This window comes from Chenopodium quinoa, unplaced genomic scaffold (assembly GCF_001683475.1).
Source record: "Chenopodium quinoa cultivar QQ74 unplaced genomic scaffold, ASM168347v1, whole genome shotgun sequence".
Lineage (NCBI taxonomy): Eukaryota > Viridiplantae > Streptophyta > Magnoliopsida > Caryophyllales > Amaranthaceae > Chenopodium > Chenopodium quinoa.
The window spans coordinates 150,469-177,685 of record NW_018742823.1 but is presented as its reverse complement, the minus strand read 5'-3'; the positions used below and the strand labels follow the sequence as shown (position 1 = coordinate 177,685).

The 27,217-nt window shown below is 36.3% G+C and overlaps 1 protein-coding gene across 4 annotated transcripts; it reads right to left on the bottom strand.

The window, feature by feature from the left end:
• Positions 1 to 13,896: 13,896 nt before the first annotated feature.
• On the bottom strand, positions 13,897 to 26,116 carry LOC110726022 (3-phosphoinositide-dependent protein kinase 2-like). Of its 4 annotated transcripts, none has more exons than XM_021905492.1 (11): positions 26,051 to 26,116; positions 25,703 to 25,945; positions 22,463 to 22,798; positions 20,549 to 20,650; positions 20,344 to 20,452; positions 20,117 to 20,270; positions 19,822 to 19,987; positions 15,075 to 15,209; positions 14,815 to 14,978; positions 14,418 to 14,640; positions 13,897 to 14,205 (listed from the first exon to the last, which is right to left on the bottom strand). In XM_021905492.1, the coding sequence occupies exons 2-11, from the start codon at positions 25,925 to 25,927 to the stop codon at positions 14,122 to 14,124; spliced, it is 1,698 nt and encodes a 565-aa protein (XP_021761184.1). In that variant the 5' UTR covers positions 25,928 to 25,945; positions 26,051 to 26,116; the 3' UTR covers positions 13,897 to 14,121. The 4 variants fall into 4 exon arrangements, with proteins under 4 accessions (XP_021761184.1, XP_021761187.1, XP_021761188.1 ...); XM_021905495.1 differs by lacking the exon at positions 26,051 to 26,116 and having other exon boundaries at positions 22,463 to 22,515; positions 22,618 to 22,798; positions 25,703 to 26,044; XM_021905496.1 differs by lacking the exon at positions 26,051 to 26,116 and having other exon boundaries at positions 20,192 to 20,270; positions 22,463 to 22,515; positions 22,618 to 22,798; positions 25,703 to 26,044.
• Positions 26,117 to 27,217: the final 1,101 nt, after the last annotated feature.

The following is a 27,217-nucleotide window of genomic DNA, read 5'->3' as shown; positions in this document are numbered from 1 at the left end:
AAAAGAAGATTCAGGCACTATAAGCTAACCAACTTGCATAAATGTCTTCGTGCTATCTATCGAGGTGGCATTGGGGCATTAGGAAGTGGAGGCTTCAAAGATCATAATGTAAGAGAGGTCGTTAATTCAATCCCTTAGATTTACTATTCCTGGATTGACAGCATAAGGTATGAGGCTTACAATGTTCATTGTAAGATAATGGCTAAGAAACTCATGTCTGGTCAGTTAGTAAGGGCCCATGTCAATGAACTGATTGAATTGTTCAACCAGATGGATGTCCTTGGGAAACCGATTGATGATGACTCCGCGCATGATATTATCTTGTTCTCACTCCACGATGGTTTTAATATAGTCAAGCTCAATCATAATGATGAGGGCTCGTAAGTGACATTAGTCAACCTTTTACTCAACCATGCTGAGGTAAACCTGGGCACCGTGCCGGGCCGTGCCGCCGCGGGCCGTGCCTAGCGGGCCACGGGCTGGTTCGTGCCGTGCCGGTCGTGCCGGCGGGCCCAGGATTTCGTGCCGTGCCGTGCCGGCCATTTTCACAGGCTAGCCCACGGCACGGCACGGCCCTCGTGCCTGGCGGGCTCGTGCCGTGCCGGCCACGTGCCGGCCTGCGGGCTGGCAGCGGGCTGGTGCAGTTTTCAATTTTTTTTTTTTTTTTTTTTATATATATATATATGACAACATTATAAATTAATAAGTTTATAATGTATATAAGTTATAAAATTATAATTATAAGTTTTATAAGGTTATAACTTATAAGTTTATAACTTATAAGTTATAAGTTATTAAGTTATGAATTTTATAATTATAAGTTGAATATTTATGTTTTATAATTTGTATATTCAATATTTATATTTATATATTTACTTTATAGTATTACTTTAAAATTTAATGTTTATGATTTATTAGTAATTGGTATAATTTTATTTTTTTTAATATGAATTTACAAATTGTAACAAAACGGGGAAAAAAGGCAAATTGGACTTTGGATGTGAATAATGCGTACTTTATATTATTATTACTTGAGTTGAGAAAATTGTACAATGATAACAATGATAAAAATTATACAATGATGGTATTAAACAAAAATTGGAAAATGATAAAATTGATATTTTTAAAATCGTACAATATACAATAATTGTCTATTCTTCTTCTCCTTCTTCTTGCTCGTCTTCGTCTTCGTCTTCGTCTTCGTCTTCGCCTTCGCCTTCAAGGTCATCGGCTAGTTGCATAGATTGGGAACTAGCCTAACCCGAACCGGAAGCGGAGGTTCCTTCTTCGTTGTCGTTGTGGTCGTAAGAACGGTCTTGTGAGCGATTTTCCGCATCCAACCAGTCTTTGAAACACACGCACATTTCTAGTGTTTCGGGTTTTAGACTTGTTCTTCTATCGTCTAAAACCCTTCCGGATGCGCTGAAAGCTCGTTCGGAGGCGACGGAGGAAACTTGGATAGCAAGAATGTCTCGTTCCATTGCCGCCAAAGTTGGATGCTTCGAGCTTTGTTGTTTCCACCATGAAAGGAGGTCGAGGCTGTTTATCTCATCGTCGTCCATGCCTTTGGTGAAGTCGTAACTCAGGTACATCTGCAACTCCGAGACGTCGCTTTGCGTTCTCCTGATTGATGAATCACCTGAAAACCTTGAAATCAAGTTAGTAGCTTGTGAAAATAAATGTTTGGCCTTCTTTCTTACGTTTTTGGATGGTTGGGAAGGCCCTGAGCGAGGAACGGTGCCATATTTGGCTTCATAGACTCTATATAAAGCAAAAAAATGATGATCCTTCACATTAGTCTTATAGTTTTCTACATCATCGTCAAGAAACATGCATTGAAAGTAAATGTCAACTAACATAAATGTGTTTTCATACTTTTGCCTAGGATCTAATATGGAAGCAAAAATATAAATCAAAGGAATCTCACTATAATATTTACGCCACTTTTTTTCCATTGCTGGAAGATACTGATCATAATCACTTTGATGGAGATGATCAGCGAAAAGTTGGGCGAGTAAGCATGCATTAGAAAGAAAGTTTTGAGCACAAGGATTGTAAACAGTAGAAAAACAATACGTCATGTTATATAATAACTGTAAAAATTGCATATATCTTTCACAGTTATTCCAATCATCATCATACAAAGCATTTTGTGGAAATTTTTGGTTGTAAAATAATGTTAACGGGCCCTTGTACTCAATTGCCTTTGTTAACATGTCATAGGTGGAATTCCACCTAGTTGGGCAATCGGCTCTAATTTTTATTACCCTTATCTTTTGTTGTTTTAGAAAACTCTTCCATTCTTGGTATCTCATGTTAGAGCTATTAATAGACATAATAGCATCTCTGATTTTGCTGTAGTATGGGCCAATTGCCCGAACTCCATCCTGTACACATAAGTTAAGTACATGGAAAACACATCTAGTATGAAGAGCTTCACCGTCTAATAGTACATCGGTTAAGTTTTGTTTGATAAGATTAGCTGTGTATGTCATAGAGGTTGCATTATCAAAAGTCATAGACATCATTTTATCTCGAAGGTTGTATTCGTCTATTGCTTGCATTAAATGGTGAGCAATGTTAATGCCGGTGTGTGGGTATTCCAGCATTTTGAAATGTATTATTCTTTTTTGTAACATCCATTGATCATCTACCCAATGGCAAGTCACACATAAATAGTGATATTTATAACCACTATCCCAAGAATCGGCTGTTAAAGATACTCTACAGTTAAGGTTACTCAATTCGGCTTGTAACCGGACTTTGTACTCTAGGAAATTTTTCATTGCGGCGGAACGAACGGTTTTCCTAGAGATTCTTTTATGTTGGGGTTGTAGTGCTTTGTTAATGTAGGTGTTGAATGCGTCACTTTCCGAGAAAAGAAAAGGTTGTTCGGCGTGTACTATCATTTTTCCTAGTTCATCCCTATCCCTCTCATAGTTGTATGTAAAGCCGTATGGATGGAATTGGGAAATTTTGGGCTGGGTTGGATCACTAGCTGGTTTTGCACAAGCTTTCATGTGTCTAGATAAGTGTCACGTCCCGTTTTTGGTAACTGCCGTGAATACACTATTACATGTTTTACATTTTGCCCATTGTTCACCATCTTTACTTAGGACAAAATAACGCCATACCTCACTCCTTCGGTTTTTCAAAAGTAGCAACTCAGTTTCGGTTAACCATTCATGATGTGTGTGATGGTTAGTAGTGGGACTAGTGGGAGTGGCAGTAGAAGGGGTAGAACCGGAGGGAATTCGGGTACTTTCTTGGCTACCTTGGCTAGAAAAATAGTTTTTTTTATCACTGATATAATTAGGTGGAAATTGGTATGGTGGTAGTGGAAATTGGTTTAGTGGTGGTGCTGGAAATCCCGACGTATTATATGGCTCATAGCCCGGGGGGAAGTAAATGGGGTCATTGGTTTGACTCGTAATTTGGGGGCTCGTTGTATTTGGTGGTTCCCTAAAACTACTACTACGGATAAGTCGGCCTTTCCCCCTAGACCTAGATGATGGGTTGTTCGATGCCATAATTAACAATTAATTTTTTAATAAAAAGTGGTTAACTATAATAATAATAATTAATAACAACAATTTTAACAATAAAAATATCAATAATATTAATTAATAACAACAACTATAACAATAACAATAACAAAAAAAATAAATAATAACAACAATTGTAACAATAATAATAATTAATAACAACAATTATAACAACAACAATAACAATTAACAACAATAATAATTAAACAAGATTATTCTAATAATAACAATAAAACAATAATAAATTTAAGATTAGTTTAGATCTTACAACCGTGCTTCAACGCTCCACTAATTACGATTACGAACTTTTTAATTTTTTTCGATATTAGGAAAATAATTAGAGAATTTAAGAGAATAATTAGAGAATTTAAGAAAATAAGGATTATTAGAGATTTAGAGAATATAAGAGATAAGAAGAAGAGATTGTGATTTTGTGATTTGGGAATGAAATGGAGGTGAGTATTTATAGAATTTTTGGGGAGCAAATTGGCAAAAAACTAGCCGTTTTTTTGGCTTATTAAGGAGCTAGAATAAACGGTAACATTACCGTTGGCCCGCGGGCCGTGCCTGCGGGCCGGCACGACGGGCCAGCACGGCGGGCCATGGCCGTGCTCGTGCCGGGCCGTGCCTGGGAATTCTCCGCCCTGTCCGTGGCACGGCCCGTGGCACGGGAGTTGAACTTCGTGTCGTGTCGTGCTTGAATTCGGGCCGTGCCGGGCTGCGCCGAACGGCGGGCCGTGCCGGGCGGCACGCGGGCCAACCCGGCCCGTGCCCAGGTTTATGCTGAGGAGTTCCGAAAAAGGAGAGGAAGCGAATGCTTCTTTTGTGGTAGTTGGCCATGCCATACACCAGGGTGTCCTCATCATACACTAGTGAAAACAGAAGGTAAGGAGTTACTTGATGTTTTATTGTAGAAATTAATCTTACTTCATCTTCCACTTGGGTATTCGATACTGGTTGTGATGCTCATATCGTAAATAACGTGCAGGACTTGAGAGAAAGTAAGAAGTTAGCAAAAGGGGAAGTAACGATTCGAGTAGAAAATGGAGCAAAAGTTGTTGCACTTGCTATTGGAAGTTATCACTTGAAAATTCCCTCTGGACTTATTTTGGTGCTTAATAACTGTTATTATGTACCAAAATTACCAAGAACATTATTTCAGTTCCTATTTTAGATTTTGAAGGTTTTACATTTGAAATAAGAGACAAATGTTGTTTTATTTCTAAAGAAAATATGTTATATGCTAACGCAAAATTAAATAATGGTTTGTATGTCTTAGAATATACAACTCATATATGTAGCATAGATCATAAAAAGCAAAGAACATATGGTTCAAACGTAACTTACCTATTGCATTGTAGGCTTGGTCACATTAACCAAAAGCGCATCCAGAAATTACATAAAGATGGACCCCTTTCTTCCTTTGATTATGAATCATTCGAAAATTGTGAGTCATGCTTGCTTGGAAAAATGACTAATTCACCCTTCACGGGTATAGGTGAAAGAGCTAGTGACCTTTTGGGACTTATACATACAGATGTATGTGGACCAATGAGTTTAAAATCAAGGGGTGGATTTAATTACTTCATTACTTTTACTGATGATTTAAGTAGATATGGTTATATTTACTTAATGAAGAACAAGTCCAAAGCCTTTGAAAAGTTCAAAGAATTCCAGAATGAAGTACAAAACCAACTTGGGAAAACAATTAAAGCATTACGATCTGATCGTGATGGTGAATATTTGACCCAGGAATTTGATGAACATCTGATTAATTGTGGAATACTTTCACAATTAACCCCTGCAGGAACACCTTAGTTAAATGGTGTGTCAGAAAGGAGGAATAGGACTTTACTAGATATGGTTTGGTCCATGATGAGCTTTACTGATCTTCACATATCATTTTGGGGATATACATTAGAAGAAGATGCCAGAGTACTAAATAGAAGCCCGTCCAAAGCAGTTGAGAAGACGTCATACGAGTCATGGACTGGAAAAGTTCCAAAGTTGCCTTATCTCAAGATTTGGGGATGTGAAGACTATGTAAAATGTTTACAAGGCGATAAACTACACCCTAAATAAGACGAATGTTTCTTTGTGGGTTATCCCAATGAAACAAAAGGGTATTACTTCTACAATCGCGAAGATAAGCCAAGTGGGAGTAAAGTAGTTCTCGAAGAAATTCGAGACGAGCAACAAATGGATGTGGATAACACCACATCAGAGGCGAGGGCGCATGAGTCGATTAATCATGCGTCAGAGCAAGCTAATTCGACTAGCAAGACTCCTATCGTCCCACTTGAATCTAATTCATGCGAAAATCTTCAAGGAGTTGGAGAGATATTTCTATTGTTGCTCCTACCCCACGTAGGTCTGCCAGAATCAGAAACAAACAGTTTATTGAGGTTCTGATAACTAAGGATTCTGAAATCTTCTTATTGAAGAATGAGGAACCTACAAGCAAGCTTTGGCGAGCCCCAACTCAGATAAATGGCTTGAGGCCATAAAGTCCGAAATGGAATCGATATCTGAAAATGAAGTATGGACCCTAGTTGACTTGTCTAATGGGGTAAAACCTATTGGTTGCAAGTGGGTTTACAAGATTAAAACAGATAAGGATGGAAATGCCTACATCCATAAAGCAAGAATAGTTGCAAAAGGGTACAGACAAATTCATGGTATTGACTATGATGAAACCTTTTCCCCAGTAGTTATGCTTAAAGTCCATTCGGATCCTTCTAGCGATTGCTGCATTTTTTTATTACAAAATTTGGCAGATGGATGTCAAAACCGCCTTCTTGAATGGGTTCTTGATGGAGGAAGTGTATATGATACAACCTGAGGGTTTTGAAGATCCAGAAAATCCTAGAAAGGTATGCAAACTTCAGAAATCCATTTATGGATTGAAGCAACCATCCAGGAGTTGGAATCTTTGTTTTGATAAAGAAATCAAACAGTTTGATTTTCTCAAAAGTGAAGAGGAACCTTGTGTATACAAGAAGTCTAGTGGGAGCAGCATAGTTTTCTTTGTCTTGTATGTATATGACATACTACTCATGGGGAATGACATACCAATGCTTGAGTCAATCAAGGAATGGTTGAAGAGTTGTTTCTCCATGAAGGACTTAGGTGAGGCTAAATACATATTGGGGATCAAGACCCATCGAGACAGATCTCGAAGGATGATTGGATTGAGTCAAGAGACTTATATTGATAAGGTTTTTGATAGGTTTTCCATGAAAGACTCTAAGAGAAGATTTCTCCCCATGTCTCATGACACTACACTCAGTAAATCTCAGTGCCCTAACACGCCAGAAGAGATGAGACGTATGGTTGATTAACCTTATGCTTCGGCAATAGAATCAATCATGTATGCCATGATATGTACAAGGCCGAATGTTTCATATGCTCTAAGTATGTGAAGTAGGTTTCTGACAAATCCAGGAGAAGCACACTAGACAGCTGCCAAGAACATCCTTAAGTACTTGAGAAGGACTAAAGGAATGTTTCTAGTATATGGTGGCGAAAATGAGTTGGTTATCAAAGGTTATACGGATGTGAGTTTCCAAACAGACAGAGATGATTTCAGATCACAATCTAGGTACATTTTCTGTCTGAATGGAGCAGCAATGAGCTAGAAGAGTTTAAATAAAAGCACTGTCGCAGACTCTACGACAGAATCAGAGTATTTGGCTGTTGTTGAAGCAGCTAAGGAAGTAGTTTGGATTAAGAAGTTCCTAACCGAGCCGGATATCATACCAAGTGCTCAAAAGGGAATCGAGTTGTATTATTGTGATAATAATGGCACCATTTCTCAATCAAAGGAGCCTAGGTCACGCTTAAAATCCAAACATGTAGAGTGGAAGTATCATCTCATTCGAGAGATCGTTAACGGAGGAGATGTCAAGATGTGAAAAATTCATACGGATGAGAATATCGCTGATCCGCTTACTAAACCCCTTCCATTTCCAAAGTAGGAGAAACATGCTAATGAAACTGGATTGAGGCAAATGATGTAATTAGAATTTGTATTTGTTTGTTGAGAAAAATTAGTTACATGTGTAATACATTCATTTGCAAAATTATGTTTAATCAGAAATTTTATTATTTCTCTTATTTAATTATGGTTTTCGATGTTAAATAAAATGTCAAAAAATAATTATGGATTGATGGGCTCATCAGGTTGATGACCTGGTGAATGAAATCCCACAGGTGAACAAAATCCATATATTATTTGAGTTCCTAGTTCAGAATCATTAAACTGGACATAAGTGATTTCTTAAAATGGACTAGCATGTAAGATTGATTAGATAGTGCAGTTTCATGGGCTATAGGAGCATAGTGATGATGCTCGGTCAATCACATGGATATGCATGAATGATGCATGATGGAACTATAGACCTACTTTGAAGTTCAAGTATAGAACTTCCGGATATATTAGTGGATTCCTTTGACATGAGTGGAACACTGATTCCATTCAATGATTGATTTAACTGTGGTACACTCAAACGTCTAGCCGTAACTGGGGATTATAAAGGGAGTTTCCTGGTTGCTTCATGAGTTGAGTGGGAGCTTTGGTTGCCACAAGATTGGGTTGAGTCTACCTATTTAATTAGGAATGTGTCTTGGCCCCTTGAAGAGGGAGAATTCAGAAAATACATGGTCGTGCTCAAATGTATTACATAGTAATCATTTGTTCAGTGAATCTAACTCAGTATTTCAAGAAAATATTTGTAGACTAATATGATCACGACATGAGATGCAATCATATTATCAAATCGACACACATTGACTTAAGGAATTTGAATATTGCGCACTTGTCTCAGACAAGGTCAGACAAGTGGGAGATTGAAGGAGTTATGTCATCGATAAGTGAAATTACTAGATACATCAAGGATCACGGTTATGGAGATAATTAGTTAATTCTATAGGGTTGTCAATGTTTGGTGCTAGATATGAAAATTGATCTTTGGGCTAGCTAAATAGCCCAAAGCCTTATAGAGTGGATTCTACAAGGTCACACATAAGAGTATTGGGTTAAACAAGTTAGAGGCCCATTATTGGGCCTCGTGAGTTTATGACATACCATGTTGATAGTTGGGCTTGGATAGTTAGAAGAGTCTAATGGGTTTTGGACTTGACATGGTTTATTTCTAGATATGATCTATAAATATAAACCATGCTTAGGGCTGCATGACATAACAATTGACATACAGTGAATGGTCATACAATCAACCAATCTTCCCAAAACCCTAACTCTCTCTCTCTCCACTTGGCTCTCTCTCTCCTCCCTGTCTGTACGGCCCTCCTCCTCGGGTGGCGCGTTGGTGGTGTTGTGGTGTGCTCGTGACTCAAATCTCCGTTGAAGATTGATTGAAGTGTTCGGTCACAACTCACTAGCATTAGTGGAGGTTTAATCCGTGCTCGTGGACTTAGTAGAGGAATCACATATGGGGTTCTTGTTCTCCTTATTGTTCTTGCTCGATCACTTGTGGAATCACGCTTGAAAGGTATAATTCTTACTTCTTTATGTGTTATGTATGAGATCCTTGGTTTAGGTGCTTTATGAATATGATTCATGTCTGTTCCGCAATTTAGTACCTATAGTCTCCCACACAAGCATCCCATACTTGATCCCCACTGTAATCATACATTTAAGCATGGTGGCGTCCAAAGGGAAGGAAGATAGAGCAAAAGAGTCGCCAACCAATTTTAGGAGCTTGTAATTCGTTCACAGGGTGAAGGTTACACCTCTTCACGATCCATGAGATCGCTAACTCCATAATGGTCAGAAACCATGACTGGATATTCGGGGATGAAGGTACAAATCCAACATAAAAGAGACTGAACCAACCCTAAAGAGGCCTCTACTTTATTCTTCTCATACTCATGTGTGCTTCCGACTAACATACAATCAATATATTAATCCTAAACCTATTTGATCTATATTGGTTGAATATTAATGCATAAACAAATCTATTATTGGCGATCACTTGAATTAAAATCATATTATCCTAAATAAAAATTTTAATTATCTTATTAAGCATGATTTTAAGTACTAATTCCCTTTAAACCTGCAATAAAGGGTGTGATCAAGAAATAAAAATAATATCAAGCAACATAATAATATTGATACAAGAAATCATCATAATCAATATGATCTCAATCTCACCAAAACATAATAATATTAGCAAGATCCTAGACATGATACTAACAAGATTAATAACAAATCTTAGCATGTCACTAAACAATACAAATCAAAGCTTTAGCTCTAACATGATAGAATAAATAGGAAGCAACCTAATCATGATACTAGAAAGCAACAAATAACATCATAACATGAGACTAGGAATTAAAATAATATAAGCATGCTTTCTATAGAAATATAGCAAATTGAATCACTCACTTGGTTGCCTCGTATCTGTTTCTATCAAAACAATATACACATTAGTAGTTTCAATGAAAATACTAAACAATTAATTTAAATAATTGAAAACGGGATTTGGGACCAAACCCTCAGAAATTATCAACCTTTCACGTCTAGGACGAAAGCAACTTCGTGCTTAGCTAGGTGTGTCTAAGTCTCGTGATGGACGAATATTGTATTTTTAAAAAGGAAGGCTTAAAAAAAGGGAGAAAGAATAAGCTTCTAGCTTGTAAAGAGAGAAAGAATAAAATAGATGATGGTTTATGGTGATCAAGCTTGTTGATTAAAGTTAATGATCAAGAAAGTTGATGATTGAAAAAAGGGGTGATATGACCTCTATTTATAGAGAAAAAAGAGGGTCGAAGGATTAAGAAAAGAATCCGAAATCAATGATATGCAATTAGATTTGGCCAGGCTTAATTGTATGAGTTATGAAATATTGATTCGAGATTTGAAAGATGAGAATTGATATTTAAGCATAATTTCAATAGGAAGGTTAAATTAATTTATAAATGGTTAAGTCAAGATTCAAGAGATGCGATTTAATACCGGTAGATTAATTCTGTGATTGTAATACGTAGCGAAAACCTTTTATAATCTGATTAATTGATGCATTGATGCTTGATTATTATGTTTTACCCTGTAATATTATTTATTAGTGAACCTATACCCTAGGATTTTATTATTTGATTTTCTCCCTAATTTAATATCCATAGTTTAATTCTTTTACAACAACAATTTGATTACTTAATAATTTAGATTATTTAATTTAATTAGGAAGTGGTTCAACCCTACTTCCCTATCTGGTTTAGTTAGAAGACATAGAAATTACTTTTGATAAGGTGATACGACTTTAGTCTGTCAAAATCATTCCACTGTTTCTTGGCATTATCATAATGAGAGAGCATGGATTTTTCCTCCAGATCAATGGTGTTCATTAGCCAAGAAACAAGCATACCACTTTGTCACCCAATCATCCTTCGTACACGGCGAAACATAAGACATGATACTACCATCAAGAAACCCAAATTTCCTCCTAGAGGATAGAGCAATACGAATTGAGTGACACCAATCACTGAATTTCTCAAGTTTGAGACGCTGAGATGTGATGGAATCCCGGGCCGATCTTGCTGTCCAAGGCAGAATGGAGAATTACTCAATTTTTGGTGGTGGTGGAGGTGGTGTGTCACCTTCACCCATGAATTACAGTGGACCAAAAAAAAAGAAAAAAAAAAACCTAAGATCAGATACCATGTTAATTTTGTGTGAGCTTTATGACTTGATTTTCATTGATGAGTGTAGACACTTAAAAATGTCTCCCCAAAAAAAAAAACCCGATGATGAACAACATTTCACCGCAATTATTAATCCATGTTTCCATTCAATACATTTCATAAACCAATCCATTTCCTAGCTCATTTCCCTAAACCATAACTTGTTTTCCACTTTTCGTATCCACATCGCAAAATCGAGAGAAACTGATTTTGTTGCTCAATAATTTTGATCCAATTATTATTTTGTTAGATAGGACTTGAAATAAACTTTCCAAAATATATCATAAACCCAATTCCGATTTAAAACGAAGAAGATATGAGCCAAACACTAAACTCGGCCCAAAACCGACACCCTTCTACTAAAACGGCCATATTTTAAAATATAAAAATGATTTTGACCTGATTCTAATTGGGTTGGAAAGAAGACTTGATAATCTTTCTAATGATATATTATATGCCTTATTCCGGGTTACGGATCAAAAGTTATCGCAATTTTAAAAATGCATAAAAAAAACTGGAATCGTCGCGCAAGCAATAAAACCACCGCGTTGCGGGGGATAGTGACGTGGCATGAGGTTGGATACCGTGTCACGGCACTCTGTACCGTGTCGCGGTACACATACCATGACACAGTGCTTTTCCGCGTCAATCCCACGTGACTTTTTCATCGTGAGACGGTATACTGTACCGTGCCACGGTGGACTTTGCCGCGTCACGGTACACATACCGTGACACGGGGCAGCTCCGTGTCCTTTCCGCGTAAACCCTTCAAGCGTTTTATCTCCCGTAGCCTAATTATTTCTCGCGTCAAACAATATTTCCCGTGTCGAGGGATTTTCTACCATGTCGCGACAATTTTCTGTTGTGCCGCGACATGCTTTGCCGTGTCTCGGCATTATTTTTTAGGGTTTTTATCTTTTTAGGGTTCCGTGTGTTCCCTTTGCTCATTTTCCCTATAAATACCCCCTTCTTTCTGCAGTTGGTGGCATCAAATAATTCTCTATTCCTCTCTTTTACACCAAAAATCATTCTTTTCTCTCTCTCTCTCTCACATTCTAAGCCTTAAACCTATAATCCTAATTACACCATTCTTCCCTTAAGCACTCCAAGGAGTCTATACTAAACCCGAGGTTCCGTTCTTAAACCAAGGCGTGAAAGGTATAAATAACTGAGGGTTTGGACCAAATCAAATCTACATTTATTTAATTTAATTTTCATTTGATTTATATTTTTATTGAAGTTACTAACAATTTATTCATGATGTAGCAATTTAAAGGAACGCGCAGAATGTGAGTAATTAATTAATTTAATAATTTATTTTATTTTTAATATTTCTAGTATCATGATTATGTTTATTTATATTTGATTTGACTCACGATATTATTGTTAAATTGCTTCCAATATTAATGTTTATTCTATTATATTTTTTATGATCACCATATTGCATGTTTAAAAGGAATATGTAATTGAAAATCACGCCTAATAAGATAATTTGGACAACCGATTTAGGTTCCTTTTTAATCTTATTATTAATTCAAGTGATCACAAATATTTTAGAATTATGTGTTGCATTAACATTCAACCAATTTAGCTTAATGATAGTTTGGAGCAAATTGAATATTCGTTTTCATGCCTTTGAGATCGCAGGAATCATTTTTCAATATAAGAATTGAGTAGATCCCAATACGGGCGAATGTGACTCCATGACTCACTTCGTAGCATCATCCCCGATCCTCCTTTCGTGGTTCTGAACCATATGGAGTTAGTAATCTCATGGATTATGAATGGGGTGTAACCTTCACGGGTCAATCGTTGTTGTTTTCGTTGTCCCTTAATTCGTGGTTGCCTTTTATGATCCGTGAACGGTTTACAAGTTCCTTAAAAACTTGTTGGCGGCTCCCTACTTTCCTTGTCCCTAATTGTATGTCAATTCCCACTTCATATGAGTATCAAGCATATTCACAACATGTTTTTAACGTGGGCACACTTCAAACGACGCCTACAATGAGCAATACTGTACATAAAAGCATACAAAAAGCTAACCCTAGGACCACCACAATATTAGTGACTCTAGGAATTAGGAAACTTATCAAAAGATAACCATAAAACTATTCTATCAAATATTGTCCAAATCTCCTAAGTATATTCTCAATACACGTATAATGTTTTTTTTTTCAGTAATCTATTCATAAGGCTACTTGTCATCCAAAGTTCCAAACTTGGTAGAAGAAACACGTATCAAATTAGATGTTTTTTTTTTTTGGAATAAAAGTTCAGATTATTAGATAATAATCGAAAGTAAAGCTGAGATTATTCAAAGTTAATCTCTTTAATTATAGGTTATTAAAGTGAATTTTTCCTACTTTCTCTTCCTTTTTCCTTTTTTTTTTTTTAAGAGTAAGGGGAAAAGTTTAGATTACTAGATAATAATCGAAAGTAAAATTGAGATTAATCAAAGTTAATCTCTCAAAGTTGAGATTATTAAAGTGAATTTTTCCTACTTTCTTCTCTCTCTCTCTTTTCTTTTTTTTTTTCTTTTTTTTTTCTTTTTTGTGTGTGTGTGTGGGTGGTGGGTGGAGGGGAGGGAGACGGGGGGGGGGGGGGGAGAGGCAACAATTGTTAAAATAAAAAAAGAACGAAAATTTGTTGAATTATGCTACAATTGCCTCAAAAGCAAAAAATATATATATTGGTGAGTCGGGCATCGGCATTATGCCTTGAGACTACCAAATCCTGCAATGTGATAACTTTCTATTCAACTAAAATCTTTCTTGAAATCCCCAGATTTCTGTGAATTTTCAATTACACTATATTCAGAAGTAACAAAAAAGTATCGCTGTTAAAAAAAAAAATAAAAAATAAAAAATAAAAAAAATCAACGGTTCTGAAGCCCTTCAATGGCTTTCTTCCACTGCCACGCTCTCTGCTTGGGATCTTCAAATGACATAACCTTCTTGGGCTGAAACAAAAAAAAGAAGGAAAAAATGACGAGCAATGTATGTGAATGTCAAGTGTAAAAGAACAATGTAGTTGATTAAATATAAAAATGGGGAAGAGTGCTACATAATAGGGCATAAGGACTTCAAATAACATGAATCAGATTAATCCTTTGAAGAACAAACTTATTCATGTACATTGCACATCCCCAAATTTGATACAAGAAACACTCACAGTGCATATCTTAAAGTGAGAGGGACTAGAAACTTGGACATTAAGATCATTCTGATTATCAGACCAAATTATGTTCCCCTTCACTACCAGTTTTGACGGGTCCACGTAGATCAACTTTGGTTTGTTGGTAAGAATAAGCTGCACCTTCTTGCTAGACAACTTCTGCATTTTCTTCACCATAGAGATCATGAGAACAGATTCACCAGGTTCCAAGAATTGTTGCCTGTCAATACAAGCGTACTATGAAATTAAAGCAGCTTAAACAAAACAGTCTGATTGCATGGCAACTTTAGCAAGCTAGAGATACTAGAAACAAGATAGCAAGGACTCAGATAAATCAAACCAGAGTCCACAAGTAAAAGAAAAGGAACAATTGTGTGCACAAAAGAGTTCCCACCATTTTGAATCGAAAGAGTCAATTGATGCAAGCCTTGTTACGTGACCCGCTCCTTCTGTAAATGATGAGGTACCACCATTCACATCAATTTGCTTTACAGCACTATCTCCAATATGTGTGCAATTCCAAGGATCCTGTGAATTGTCGACACCGCCATAATTACCCTACATGGTGCAAAGAGAAATCATCGAGTAAGGAAACTCTGGCAGAACATCAACAGCCAAAAAGATTGGAAACTGAATGGTGATGAGGAATGTTACCGTAGGTTCCCTGACAAGTTTTGGAGAGGGAATGTCTCTCAAGTTAGCCCAGTCAACTCCACGGAAAAAAGGATGATTTTTTAATGCAGCATATCCCTCTGGTCCAGCACCAGGTCTTTTGCTAGGATCTACGGACTGCAAATTAACACCATCAAGAACATATATATAGAGATCCATACATTTATACGGAAGCTATGAGCCTATGAGCAGTTTGCATATTAATCCCTCTGCCCCTTTCCAAATCCCAACTTGGCAATATTTAAGAGCATAACTTAAGCCACTTTCATTCTTACTATTCATTTCTTCACAAAACAATCCTCTTAGTGATATTAAAATAAAAATTAGAAAATCATTGATTTTTTATGTTTTAATGCCAGAAATAATAGACTATAACGAACACAATTACTTGTCCTATAACAAACAAATATTGCTGATAGCTTCCTCCCACTTGCATAGCCATAGGCTAGAGCTCTAAAAGTAAGAGATAAAAAGTTTCGTATGGAACATAAATTAAACGAATATAATCCCTGCATTCCTGATGCGAGAGCATCCATAAAGTCCAAGAATTGAATAAGGTTTGAACTGGCTTTAAAATAGTTTATTTTGTCCAGAACACCTATTTGGATGACTCCTACAGTCCTATTACATGACATGGCTTAGGTGAATAAAGATTATCCTTGTGTCTTGAGATTCATTTGATGGTTGGACATAGAATAGAAAGGAAAACAAAATGTATGTGCTTCTTAGTGAATGGGACAACTTAGGACTGCAATATCTTCTTTGTTACAAAACAATTTAAGTTGATTCTACATGGTGATGAAAGTTAAGATCAAGAGCATTCCATAAATAGGTCATTAGCCTATTTTGAGCATCAGATGAAGAAGTTTTGAAATTTTCAAGTTGAACAGCTGAAACTGCAAGTGGTGCGACCAGTCGTGCAGATTAGCAGGCTTGTGCAAAATGAGCAAATTTCCATTTCACATGTTGTACAACCACTCGTGCAAAACTTGCACGGTCATGCAACATAGGAACAGATTCAATGATACAGGAGCACGACTTCCATGAACACTTGTGCAAAACTTGCACAGCATGCAACTTAACAGAAACATATATATACTGTTTTAAAATGAAATAATCTTAATCTTTCATTTTGTAATCTACGGGTCCATAAAAGAAGATTCTTAGGGAACCCTAGAGTAGTAGTAGTCACCCTATATATAGGGAAAACTGGAGAAGAAAGCTTGTATGAAACCTTCTGATTATTTATGAAATGATCGAGATTTTTTTCTCTCCTACTGCATCTACATTCATCGTTTATTTGTGGGAAACAACTTAATTTATGTAATTAATCAATTTTTAACCTAATTATTTAAGAGATTAGTTAAGATAACCTTGTACTCGTCAAAGTTGATAATTGTGGAGACAAGTTTTACACTTTTTTTTATTTATTAACACTTTGTTTGAATAACAAAAAAGGAAGGAAAAGAGGGGGAGGGAAAGAGGAAGGAAAAGGTAAGCCCCATTGTCCCTCCAAATCTCCTCCGATTTTGGAGGGATTACGCTTATAAAGAGAGGATCCCTCCCTCTCCTTCCCCTTCCTTCCCCCAATCTTTTACCCTAAGAAAAGAAATTTCTCCCTTTTTCTTCTCGTCTTTTCTTTCCATTTTCTTCTTTCCAAACAAAGTGTAATTCATTGGTTTTCTTTAAAACCAAAAATCTAAGGAAGGTGGTAAATTGTATGAAATTTGAAGTCTTGGTGATTACCTCACATCAAATCATAAATGCATAACGTAGTAATTTATACATGGCAACTTATTACAATTTTTAATGTCTCTCACTAAGATATAAAATGCACCATTTTTTTCATGCTTGCCAATGTAATAATTTGGTCCTTAGTATCTTTAACTATACATTAGTAACAATTATAAAAAAAAAAAAAAAAAAAACTTGATATTTGAAAAGTAGATATAGAGACGAATCTAACTAGAACCCATACAAATAGTCGGTCAAAGGCGATTGTGTGAATAGTACAAAAGCCCAAACTAAACCTAGTACAAACACACTCTCCCCCTAATTTTCTCTCTTTACCCTTATACCCTAACCTTAGCGGCTACTGGACGAATATCTACACCAGCTAGCATTCCTAGCAGTGACTTCTCTCAACCGCGACAATCATCCTTAGCTAGCAGCGAGAGGTTGATGTTGTTGTTTCCGCCCCGATAGATTGCCGATGATGGTGGGGCGACTCCATCTTCCTCTTTGATAGTTATGAACTTATTTATAAGATTAGCCTAATTATAAAGCTCAACTTATTGTATAAAGATAATTTTGCTAAGCAATTATCAATTATAAGATCTGCATTAAAAATTGTCTATGAATTAATGTTCATTTCTACTTTGAATTGTACCGTTTAGAGGTATATTAGTTGTACCGTACACTCATTACTTTGAATTTTATACTTTATGAATATAAATTGGTTATTTTTATAAATGTGTAGCAGATTACTCAGTATATTTTTGGAGTTATTTGTTTGATTATTGAAATCTATAGTATAGTAACAAAGGTAGCATGAATATAAAACCTCTCACACAGGAATAAAAATGATGACAAACCCCCCTTATGCTATTTAACCAACAAAAAAGGTTTAGACAAAGTAGAGAGCATCAATAACAAAAAGAAACAGGGGCCATATGTTCTGTAAAAAGAGAAAGACTGGATGATTTACTCCATACAGATTGGCATAATATTCCAAAATAATGCTTTGGTAGAACTTTTGACGTACATAGAGAGAAGTTAGCTTTCTTGTTTCACATCATTCTATCCTTATCCAAGCAATTGTCATTACCCTTGACGTTTCACAGAGATAAAATGTATGAGTAGTGGCTAACACCATCATGAAAGAGCAATATTTCCGTGACTGATGTTGATCTAGCATAAATTAGTATTATCATAGAAAAAATGGCTGCTTTATGCTTTCCTTGGTTTTCATGCTACTGCAAGCTTTATGTGGCTGGTGAATTGTATAGGTTTCTCTGTGATACAAAATGGATTTTGGGGTATCTATGAGTTATGTATTGATTGATTGCAGAAGCCCGTTATAGTTTAAATTGGCTCAGAGTTGGTGCCAGCCGACCAAGGAGATATAGGTTTTGTCAGAGAGAAGATGGTAAAGTGAAAAGTGGAAGGGGCTTGAACTGAAGAAGATATAGGCATACAACTAGTTATTGACCGGGGCGATGCCCCCGATCATCATAAATTATAAGTTTGATTAAATTAATTTAGAAAAGTTAATGTTGAACAATATTAATAACTAAATGAAAATGTAATAAGAGGTCAATATGAAAAAAATTTCAATTAAATTAAACACAATTATATAGCATTAAAGTTAAATCAATGAAGAGTTTTTGTTAAAAAGACTCAACATTAATACAATTTAATATGGTGAAAGAGGAGGGATGACACATAGGATGACATGCAGTGCACATAAGGCATATGGGTGACACATGTTGTTAGCATGTTGTTCCCATGAGTTTTAATAATATTATAGATATGCAAAATGTATCTATGAATCGAATCTTCAGAAATATATCTGTTTGATCTTCAAGTGGACAAATTATAAATTATATCATTATTCACAAATGAAACAGTTAGCATAGAGGTTATCCTATTTAATTGACACATGCTATGTAGTCTTCTTCTTTCTGTTTATTATGGGAATATGAATCAAGTAGTCTTAACTCTTAACAAAAGGATAAAAATAATACGTAGTAATACAATTTAATGTTAATACGTCTACTATGACAAGGGCTTTTGGTTGGGGGTTAAATTGAAATAAATTCCTACAATTTATTGAGGGTCATTGCTCAAATTTGCATCCTTAAGAATGAATAAGATTAATTTGAAATCTTTATTTATTTTTTTTATTTAGTGACTCAGATCTCCTCTTCTCTCGCCTCAAAACATAAAGCATCCCAAGCACTGCGCCTTGTGCCCTGGTAAAGGAGAACTGAAGCGCACACCTTCTGTATGGGGTTGCATGTTACAGTGCAGAGTGCTCCTAGGTGAGCCTTGTGCCTAGGCATGTCTAGGGTCATTTTGTAAAAACAAGCTCACATACAACATGACAAACACCCAAGTGTTGAGTCTATGCAATAATTCATGGACACAAGAATCATGGTGTTTACTTCTTTGTACTGGCTCACGTGATGCGAGTACATTTATCTAGTGATATTATATTCACCATGGTACAATATCCATTAGCTTGAAAAGGAAAGGTGTATTACTTTGGGATTATTGACTTACTAGGTGCTAGTTATAGTCTCAAAATTTATTACACCCAATATTAAGCTTCCACAGCAGGTGCAACATGAGCCATGCCCTCACATTCACAAATGCCCTCTCAATTGAGTGGGAAAAGTTTTACCCTACAGTGGAGAAGCTCTAGAACACATTTAGGGACATAAACCAAGCTTTTAAGTAGCTCAGAACCTTGAGCGCAAGCTCATAATTAAAAAATGTGATCATGCTAGATGCTACATTCTAGGCTAAGTAAAATTGAGATGCTGCATTCTAAGCAATGAGAAAATTAAAATTGAGATCCATTCCCAATATTTGATCTAGGCTAACTAATTTTTGCTCAGTCTCTATAGTGATACCTTATCAGCTCAGACCAATCTATAACTTAAAGTTATCTAGAAACATAATATAGATCCACATGCAAAAACAAACTAATTGATAACGGCCTTACCAATAAACGATCAATGAGGTCCTTCGCCTCCTCTGAAAAATAATCTGGAAGCTTAAGCTCTCTTGCGATAATTTTTTGGAAAATCAACCACTCACTTGCATCTTTGAATGGAGATGTCCCTGAAAGCATCTGATACAAGGTGCAACCAAGCGCCCAAAGATCGTTTCTGTTTCAGGAAAGGAACAAACTGCATGAAAATCGATAACAGAAATGAATCAACAAAGATTTAAATTGTTGACACATGGGAAAACAATTGATATATTTGATAGATGGCTCTTTTTACAAGGAAACCAACAGTTGCAAGAAGTTGCTTCTAAGTCCATTCCACAAACTTGCTTTTCCCTTGTTCATCAACATGTTATCCACATACCCAAATGTTGCAGGTGAAGAATTTAGGACTTCTGGAGGGACATATGCGGCCGTTCCCACAAAAGTGCAAGCTTTGTCATCTGGTTTATTCATAAAAGAACAAAATTTAGCCTATGACCAAACTTAACTATCCAAAATCTACAATAGATGTACCTGATGCAGCATTTGGAAGGACTGTTATGCTGCTATCTTGCATAGGTTTCACACTGCCAAAATCAGCAATCTTAATGTGACCATCTGAGGTAAGCAGCAAGTTCTCTGGCTGCAAAATATAAGAACATTAATGAAGTAAACATTACACGGAATTATATCTATACACTTGGAAAGCATTGAGAAAATCAGCTAGCCAAGAGTTTACCTTAATGTCACGATGTATCAAACCCAAACCATGTATATACTCCAGTGCGTCCACAACTTCTGCAGCATAAAAGCGAGCTTCAGCCTCGGACAAACGACCTTTCTGCATACAGTGATATTAATCACATACGAGAGACATTTACAAATACAGAGTAATTCATTGATGCGAAAAAAGCATATTAACATATTTTACCCAAACTTATAACTGTGGCAGATTACAGTTGAAATTAATGTCAGGACGTGGGAAGTAACAAAAGCTTCAGTAATTACAAACATCAATGGTACTCTTATAGTCATAATAATGTTAATTTCCAATTACGAAATCATTACAAATTTACTGTAATTTCTACTACTGGAATTGAATTATTATAGTACTCTTGCTGCATTATATGATTATAGTGACTGTAATCCTTTCTGCATATATGTTTCAAATTAACTATTCTAACTGATTAGGTTCTCAGAATCTCAGATTCGCACAACGAATGAAGTGGCAAGTGTTGGAGAGCACCCCCATTTCAAGCTAACCTAACTCTTCCCGGGAATACTTCACCAAGAAAAAAACAAAATGAAGAAAAAAAAAAGTTTATACCTCTATTAATTTAATGCCTGTCATTTAGTCCATAAAGAATTATCTCTGCAATTTTCTAAATTTGTGACACAATTAAAGGGAAGTAACGAATTAATACAAGTTAAAATTAAAGAGTTGTTTGGCTTCCTTTTTTTTATTTTGAAGCCAAAATATGTAAATATCAAAGGTAACTCTCCCCACCACACCCCCCCCACCCATAACCGCCCTCCTCCTAATCAGAAAGCTAGAATCACGAAGTTAAATAAATTGGGGTAAAATTATAATATTTCTTTGGCAAATATGGAATATAAATAACTTTGGGAAAAATTGCCACCATTAATCCCAACTTCCCCCACCCCCGAAAAGGCGAAAACCCCTCCCTTACTGCCGGAAACCGTCGCCCAGCCCTCCCCTTCCCTCGAAACTCACCCCTTCCCTTCCCCCACCCCCAAAAACCCCTCCCCCGAAAACCGCCACCCAGCCCTCCCCCTTCCCTTGAAACCCACCCCTTCCCTTCCCCTACCACCAAAAACCGCCACCCAGCCCTCCCCCTTCCCTCGAAACCCACCCCTTCCCTTCCCCCACCCCCAAAAACCCCTCTCCCGCTGCCGGAAAACACGCCCAGTCCTCCCCCTTCCCTCGAATCCCACCCCTTCCTCTTCCCCCACCCTCAATTTTGCCCCCTCCCCCCCCTTCCCCGACAATCAGCCACGAAAACCTACTATGTTGGTGGTTTCGAGGGTCGGGGATGGGTGGTGGAGGATGGTCGGAGGTTTTTGGTGGAAGTCGGAGGTTGGCCGATGGACTTGAGGGTTGGGGTTAGGGTTCCGACGGGATTGAGGGTGGTGGTGGTGGTGGTGGAAGTGGTTGTGGTTTTTAAAAAAAAAAATTGTTTTTTTTTTTATTTTAACCAATCAGGTTGCGACACGTGTGCAACTAATCACAAGTCAGCAAAATTTACCAGTTCAACCGGTTTCAAGTCATTTGGGTGCAATAGAAATTAATAGGGTATAAAGTTGGGATTGATAGTGAATAATCGAAAGTAGGGATTATTATTGGCGGACGAGGCAAAGTTGGGATTATTCAGGGCAATTTTTCCATAATTTTATGGAGCGAGGTGAAATGTAGAATAGGAAGAAACTAATGAAAAAGGCGTAGTGTAACCCATATCACATAAACAGTGAGAAAAAATAAAAAGTTGATCTGACATTTAGCGAAGATAGATTGTACAGACATTACTGTTTTCTTGATCAATTTGTAAGTGTATTTGGTTATCTCTTGAAATAAGAGAATTTCTTGAAAAACCCAAGATAGTAATTGAGCAGAATATCATATTCATATACTTACCCTGGTTATCTGGTCAAAAAGCTCCCCACCTTCACATGATTCAAGAGCCATATCTTCATCACCAAGAAACAAGTTTAACAAAGATTTGAAAAAAAAAAAGAGAGAGAGAAAGGGCCACATTACTGAAAGATAATGAATAGACAAAAATACCCTACATAAAGAAAAAGTATCCTGAAAAGTAAAGAATAGTCGCACAATGCCAGGATGATCTAATTGATCAAGAACTATTCTTTCCAACTTCACATAAGAAGTTTTATTTTCCTTAGTGATGAACTTCTTATCCATAATCTTCAAGGCATAGATAACCCCTGTATCTTTCTTCCTTGCCCGCACCACCTGCAAATCCATGTATGAATTAGAAACAGCACACAAATTAGTGAGAAAAAATTCTAATCGAGGAAGCATGTAAGCACGTAAAGACTGCCAAGATACATCCATCCTATAATTTACAAGATAAAAACTTGAAAAAAAAAAATCCCTCTAACAAGTGCAAAATCCTGAACGTCCAACCAAATATTCAGGAAAAAAACTCTCTTATAGCCTGACTCATACGGCAGGAGTTGTCCGGGTTCCCACTATGATCCTTTACAACTAATGCAATACACCAAAGCCACCAAAGAGAGAAAAACACAACCCACTTACAACACTTTATCCGACAAAAAGAGTAGAAACGTGCACACATACACGCACACAATTGACTATAGCACTAAGAAGAAAATTAAACCAGTAGTTATCGTCATGAATTTTCAAATTTTGATTTCCTGCAAACAAACTTTTAGTCTGTCTTCTAAAATTTAAAAAACGTCTTAATTCAACTTCATCCAAGTCACTTCAAGAATGAAGTTAGAGCCTAAGCCCACATTTTACTATACTTCAACCATAAAACCCATCATCCAATGTCACGTATACACTGCCCACCAAAATTGATGAAGTATTCTTGTGATTTTGGACAAAAGTTTTCTAAGAAAATGAAACTCTACAAAAGGTTATTAAGTTAGAATTCTTCAGGATAGAAAGAGATTTTACAGAGTGGTTGTTAAGAATGTAATTTGAATTAAGGGCAAACATATCAAAAAATTTTAAGTCTAGTCTCTTAAAATACAGGTTTCAGGGGGGATTGGGAGAAGTTGGTATATAATGGGAAGAGTAAGAACATGAAAGAGAAGAAGTCTTCATTGGAATTTTAAGTTATTCATAAAATGTACCTCAATCTCCTCCATCAAAGTGTTCACACAGTTTGAAAAAGAAAATTAAGATTCTCAATCTTCAATTTCACACAAAGCTTGATGAAGAATGATGCTATAACAAAGATTAATATGCCTACTGAAGTTAACTTGAAACTTTCATAACTTTTCATTGTTGCTCAAATCGGACTTATGATCTATCAACTGAAAGCTCTAGAACTCAAATTTCATCTATTAGTGGAATGAACTTGAAATAATTTGTAGCAACAAGCAAAGAAGATATTGTTGCCCAAACTTGACCATCCATTAACAACTAAGCACATTAACATTGATTTCACCCTTGCTCTTGTCGAGACACATAAGTAACCTAGATACACTTAAGCTAACCCGTAAAATGGGATAATCATCCAAATATTGGTGTTGGGAAATAAATAACACCATTCAAAACTAGGTAATTTATCTAAATTCAACCTACGAGCTTCATGGATGCTTCCGCAACAAATACCCTAAGAGATCAATACTAAACCATACAGCCTCTAAGTTGCGAGTTCCCATACAAAGAAAGGTATGCCGTGTACCTAAGTTGTGCCGGTGCAATGAAGTGCCTTTTTCATACTAGGTGGGGCAATTTCAACCCGAGGTAGTGTGCTTTACTTCAATGAGCCACATTAACATAGCTGAAACATTTTACTTGTAAAATTATCCAATATGCCTTCAAAGTTGGAACACAATTACAGGAAAGAACCCACTTCTTTTCAGTATTTCTCTTACTTGCATTGGGACCACTTTACTTACTTCTTTCCAAATATAAAGAGCCTCACTCGAACCCCTCAAAAAGCAATGGCCAACTTCCCATTAAATATGACAAATAAAGACACCATTATCAACTAACACACAATCAAATATGAAGGTTGTTTTGCATAAAATACTGCACTGAAACTGATGAATGATTCTACTTTGACTAACGTGACTAATCTATGACGGAAAGAGTACTATAAATTGGATCTTCAACTAATGAATGATTGTCATAACAAATTTTAAGATTTTAAAAGGCAGAATTAGCATTGTAAAATTGTCATAACAAGTCATGTCCAAATTTAAAGATTTTACTTTTTAGGTGTATCGTGAATTTTAGTCCTTAAATAATAACATCCTGGAGGAACACAAAGTTACAGAATTAGCAACAAAATTAAACCATTGTCAACCAGAGAGGTTCACTTTAATATTTAGAGTGTTGTTGGTACATCGCATCCTTGCCCCTTTCCAAAAACAAATAAGGAAAGAATTTTCTGTTCAATTGGGTTTTGCTAAGTGGTCTAAATCACATACACAATCATATGGAGGCAAGTGATGAAACTCTATTGCAATATGGAAAGCCCAAAGCAAATTAATACGAGGTAAAAAAATAAAGAAGTGACCATTCACAAAATTTGTACATTACTCGTACAAGTACCAATGTAGCATAGAATAATACATCTAGCCAAGGTTTCCTTTTAATGAGATCACTACAAAGTCATTGCTTCTATCCTAAACATACGCTAGCTACCTCTGCAAACTGGATATACACGAGTCTCCTTACCGCCTCAAATAACCTCGTCGCATAAAATCCCTTCAAAATTGAATAGAATACCACATTCGCCAATCACCAAATGATCCCTTAAGTTTTAGATGCATTTTGAAACCATGGACAATCATCGATTATTTAAACAAAGAGAAGCACAATTACAAGTAACTATTACTACATTAACCATCCAGAAGCTTGCATGCAAAATGATTTCTATCCATCATATCACCCATAAACTTTTCCAATTTTATGAGCCAAGAGTCTCTAATCAAATAGCTCATACAACTAGCAACCCTTCCCAAATGCCAAGGCATGTAATATGCACATTTTAGGAAAAGTCACTGGAAATCATCAAAATTTTATATATATATATATATATATATATATATATATATATATATATATATATATATATATATATATATACATGAAATAATCAATTGAAAGCAATAAAATAACCCAAAAATAAAAATTAAAAATAAGAACCATAACCTTAGAATATGAACCAACACCATAGATCTTCCCTAATTCAAAATCTTCAACGGTGAAATTCTCCTGAGGAGCCCTAAATTGAAAGCTTTTACTTCTTTGAACACCGCCAAGACCACCTCCGGCAGCGCCTCGGCCGCCATTATTGGATGAATCATCTTGAATCCTCAACTTTGAATCAAATTCCTGCTCCATTATCGCACCTTCTCCTCCGACTACTGCCAACATCTCTCTTTCTCTCTCCTCCTTTAAAATAGCTCACATTCTCAGTTTCTCACCATTCCATAAAAACTTCAAGGAAAAAATAAAGGAAAGAAAAGAAAAACAAAAGCGAAAAAAAAAAGGAAATACCACTGAATCTTGTGTCTTCTGAAAACTTTATTAACAGCTTTATTTATTTATATTTATCTTCCTTTACTTTCGTTCATTTTGAAAATATATATCACCTCTAGCACTGTCAAAAACCGAACCGAACCGGTGAAACCGAACCGATTCAAACCGATCCGAATGAGAACCGAACCGATTAAAAACCGATTTTTTGAAACCAAAGACCGACCCGAACCGCATTTTAGTAAACCCGAAACCGAACCGATCCGAGTAATGTTAAACCGTTTTAGAACCGAACCAAATCTAAACCGAACTGGAAAGGAAACCGAACCGAAAATAAACCGAACCGTTTCTAACCCGAAACCGTTTAAACTGGCATAAAAACCGTTATAAACCGAACCGTTATAAACCGAACCGTTTACAAACCGAACCGTTTACAAACCGAACCGTTTACAAATCGAACCGTTTATAAACCGGACCGTTTATAAACTGAACCATTTATAAACCGAACTGTTTATGAACCGAATCCTTATAAATCGAACCGTTTACAAACTACTTACTACTAGGAGTGGTTATTGGGTGGGTCAGTGTGGGTCGATGCAGATCATTTACGAAGTGAGTCGGTTGCAGGTCAAGATGAATATTTAGCGGGACATAAATAATAACCAATAACTCGAGATAAAAAAAGGAACAACATATCAATATGTAATGTGACTAAAACTATTAATACTTGTTCTATGAGATTAAAACATTTTAGCAATGAAGCAACACAATATATATTAAGCATCACTAGTTCACTACAATACAACATCCATGTCTTCTTAATTAGATGCAAAACTTTCATCTATCACTTCTTTACCAATTTCAAGGACGTCTTCTTCAATATCACAATCATAACCACGTAACCAATTTTGTGTGGTCACCAACGCCTCAACATTCTTAGGCAAAAGCGCACTCCTATACTTGTTTAAAATACGACCACCCATGCTAAAAGAAGACTCTGAGGCTACCGATGTAATAGGAATGGCCAAAACATCCCTAGCCATAACAGCTAATATGGGGTACACACTACTTTGAGATTCCCAATACTTAAGAACATCGTACTTCTGCCCTTCATAAATTGGTTGTCGAGGAGTACACAAATAAGAATCAATCTCCATCGATGGCCGATTTGATGTGTCATCCTCCTCA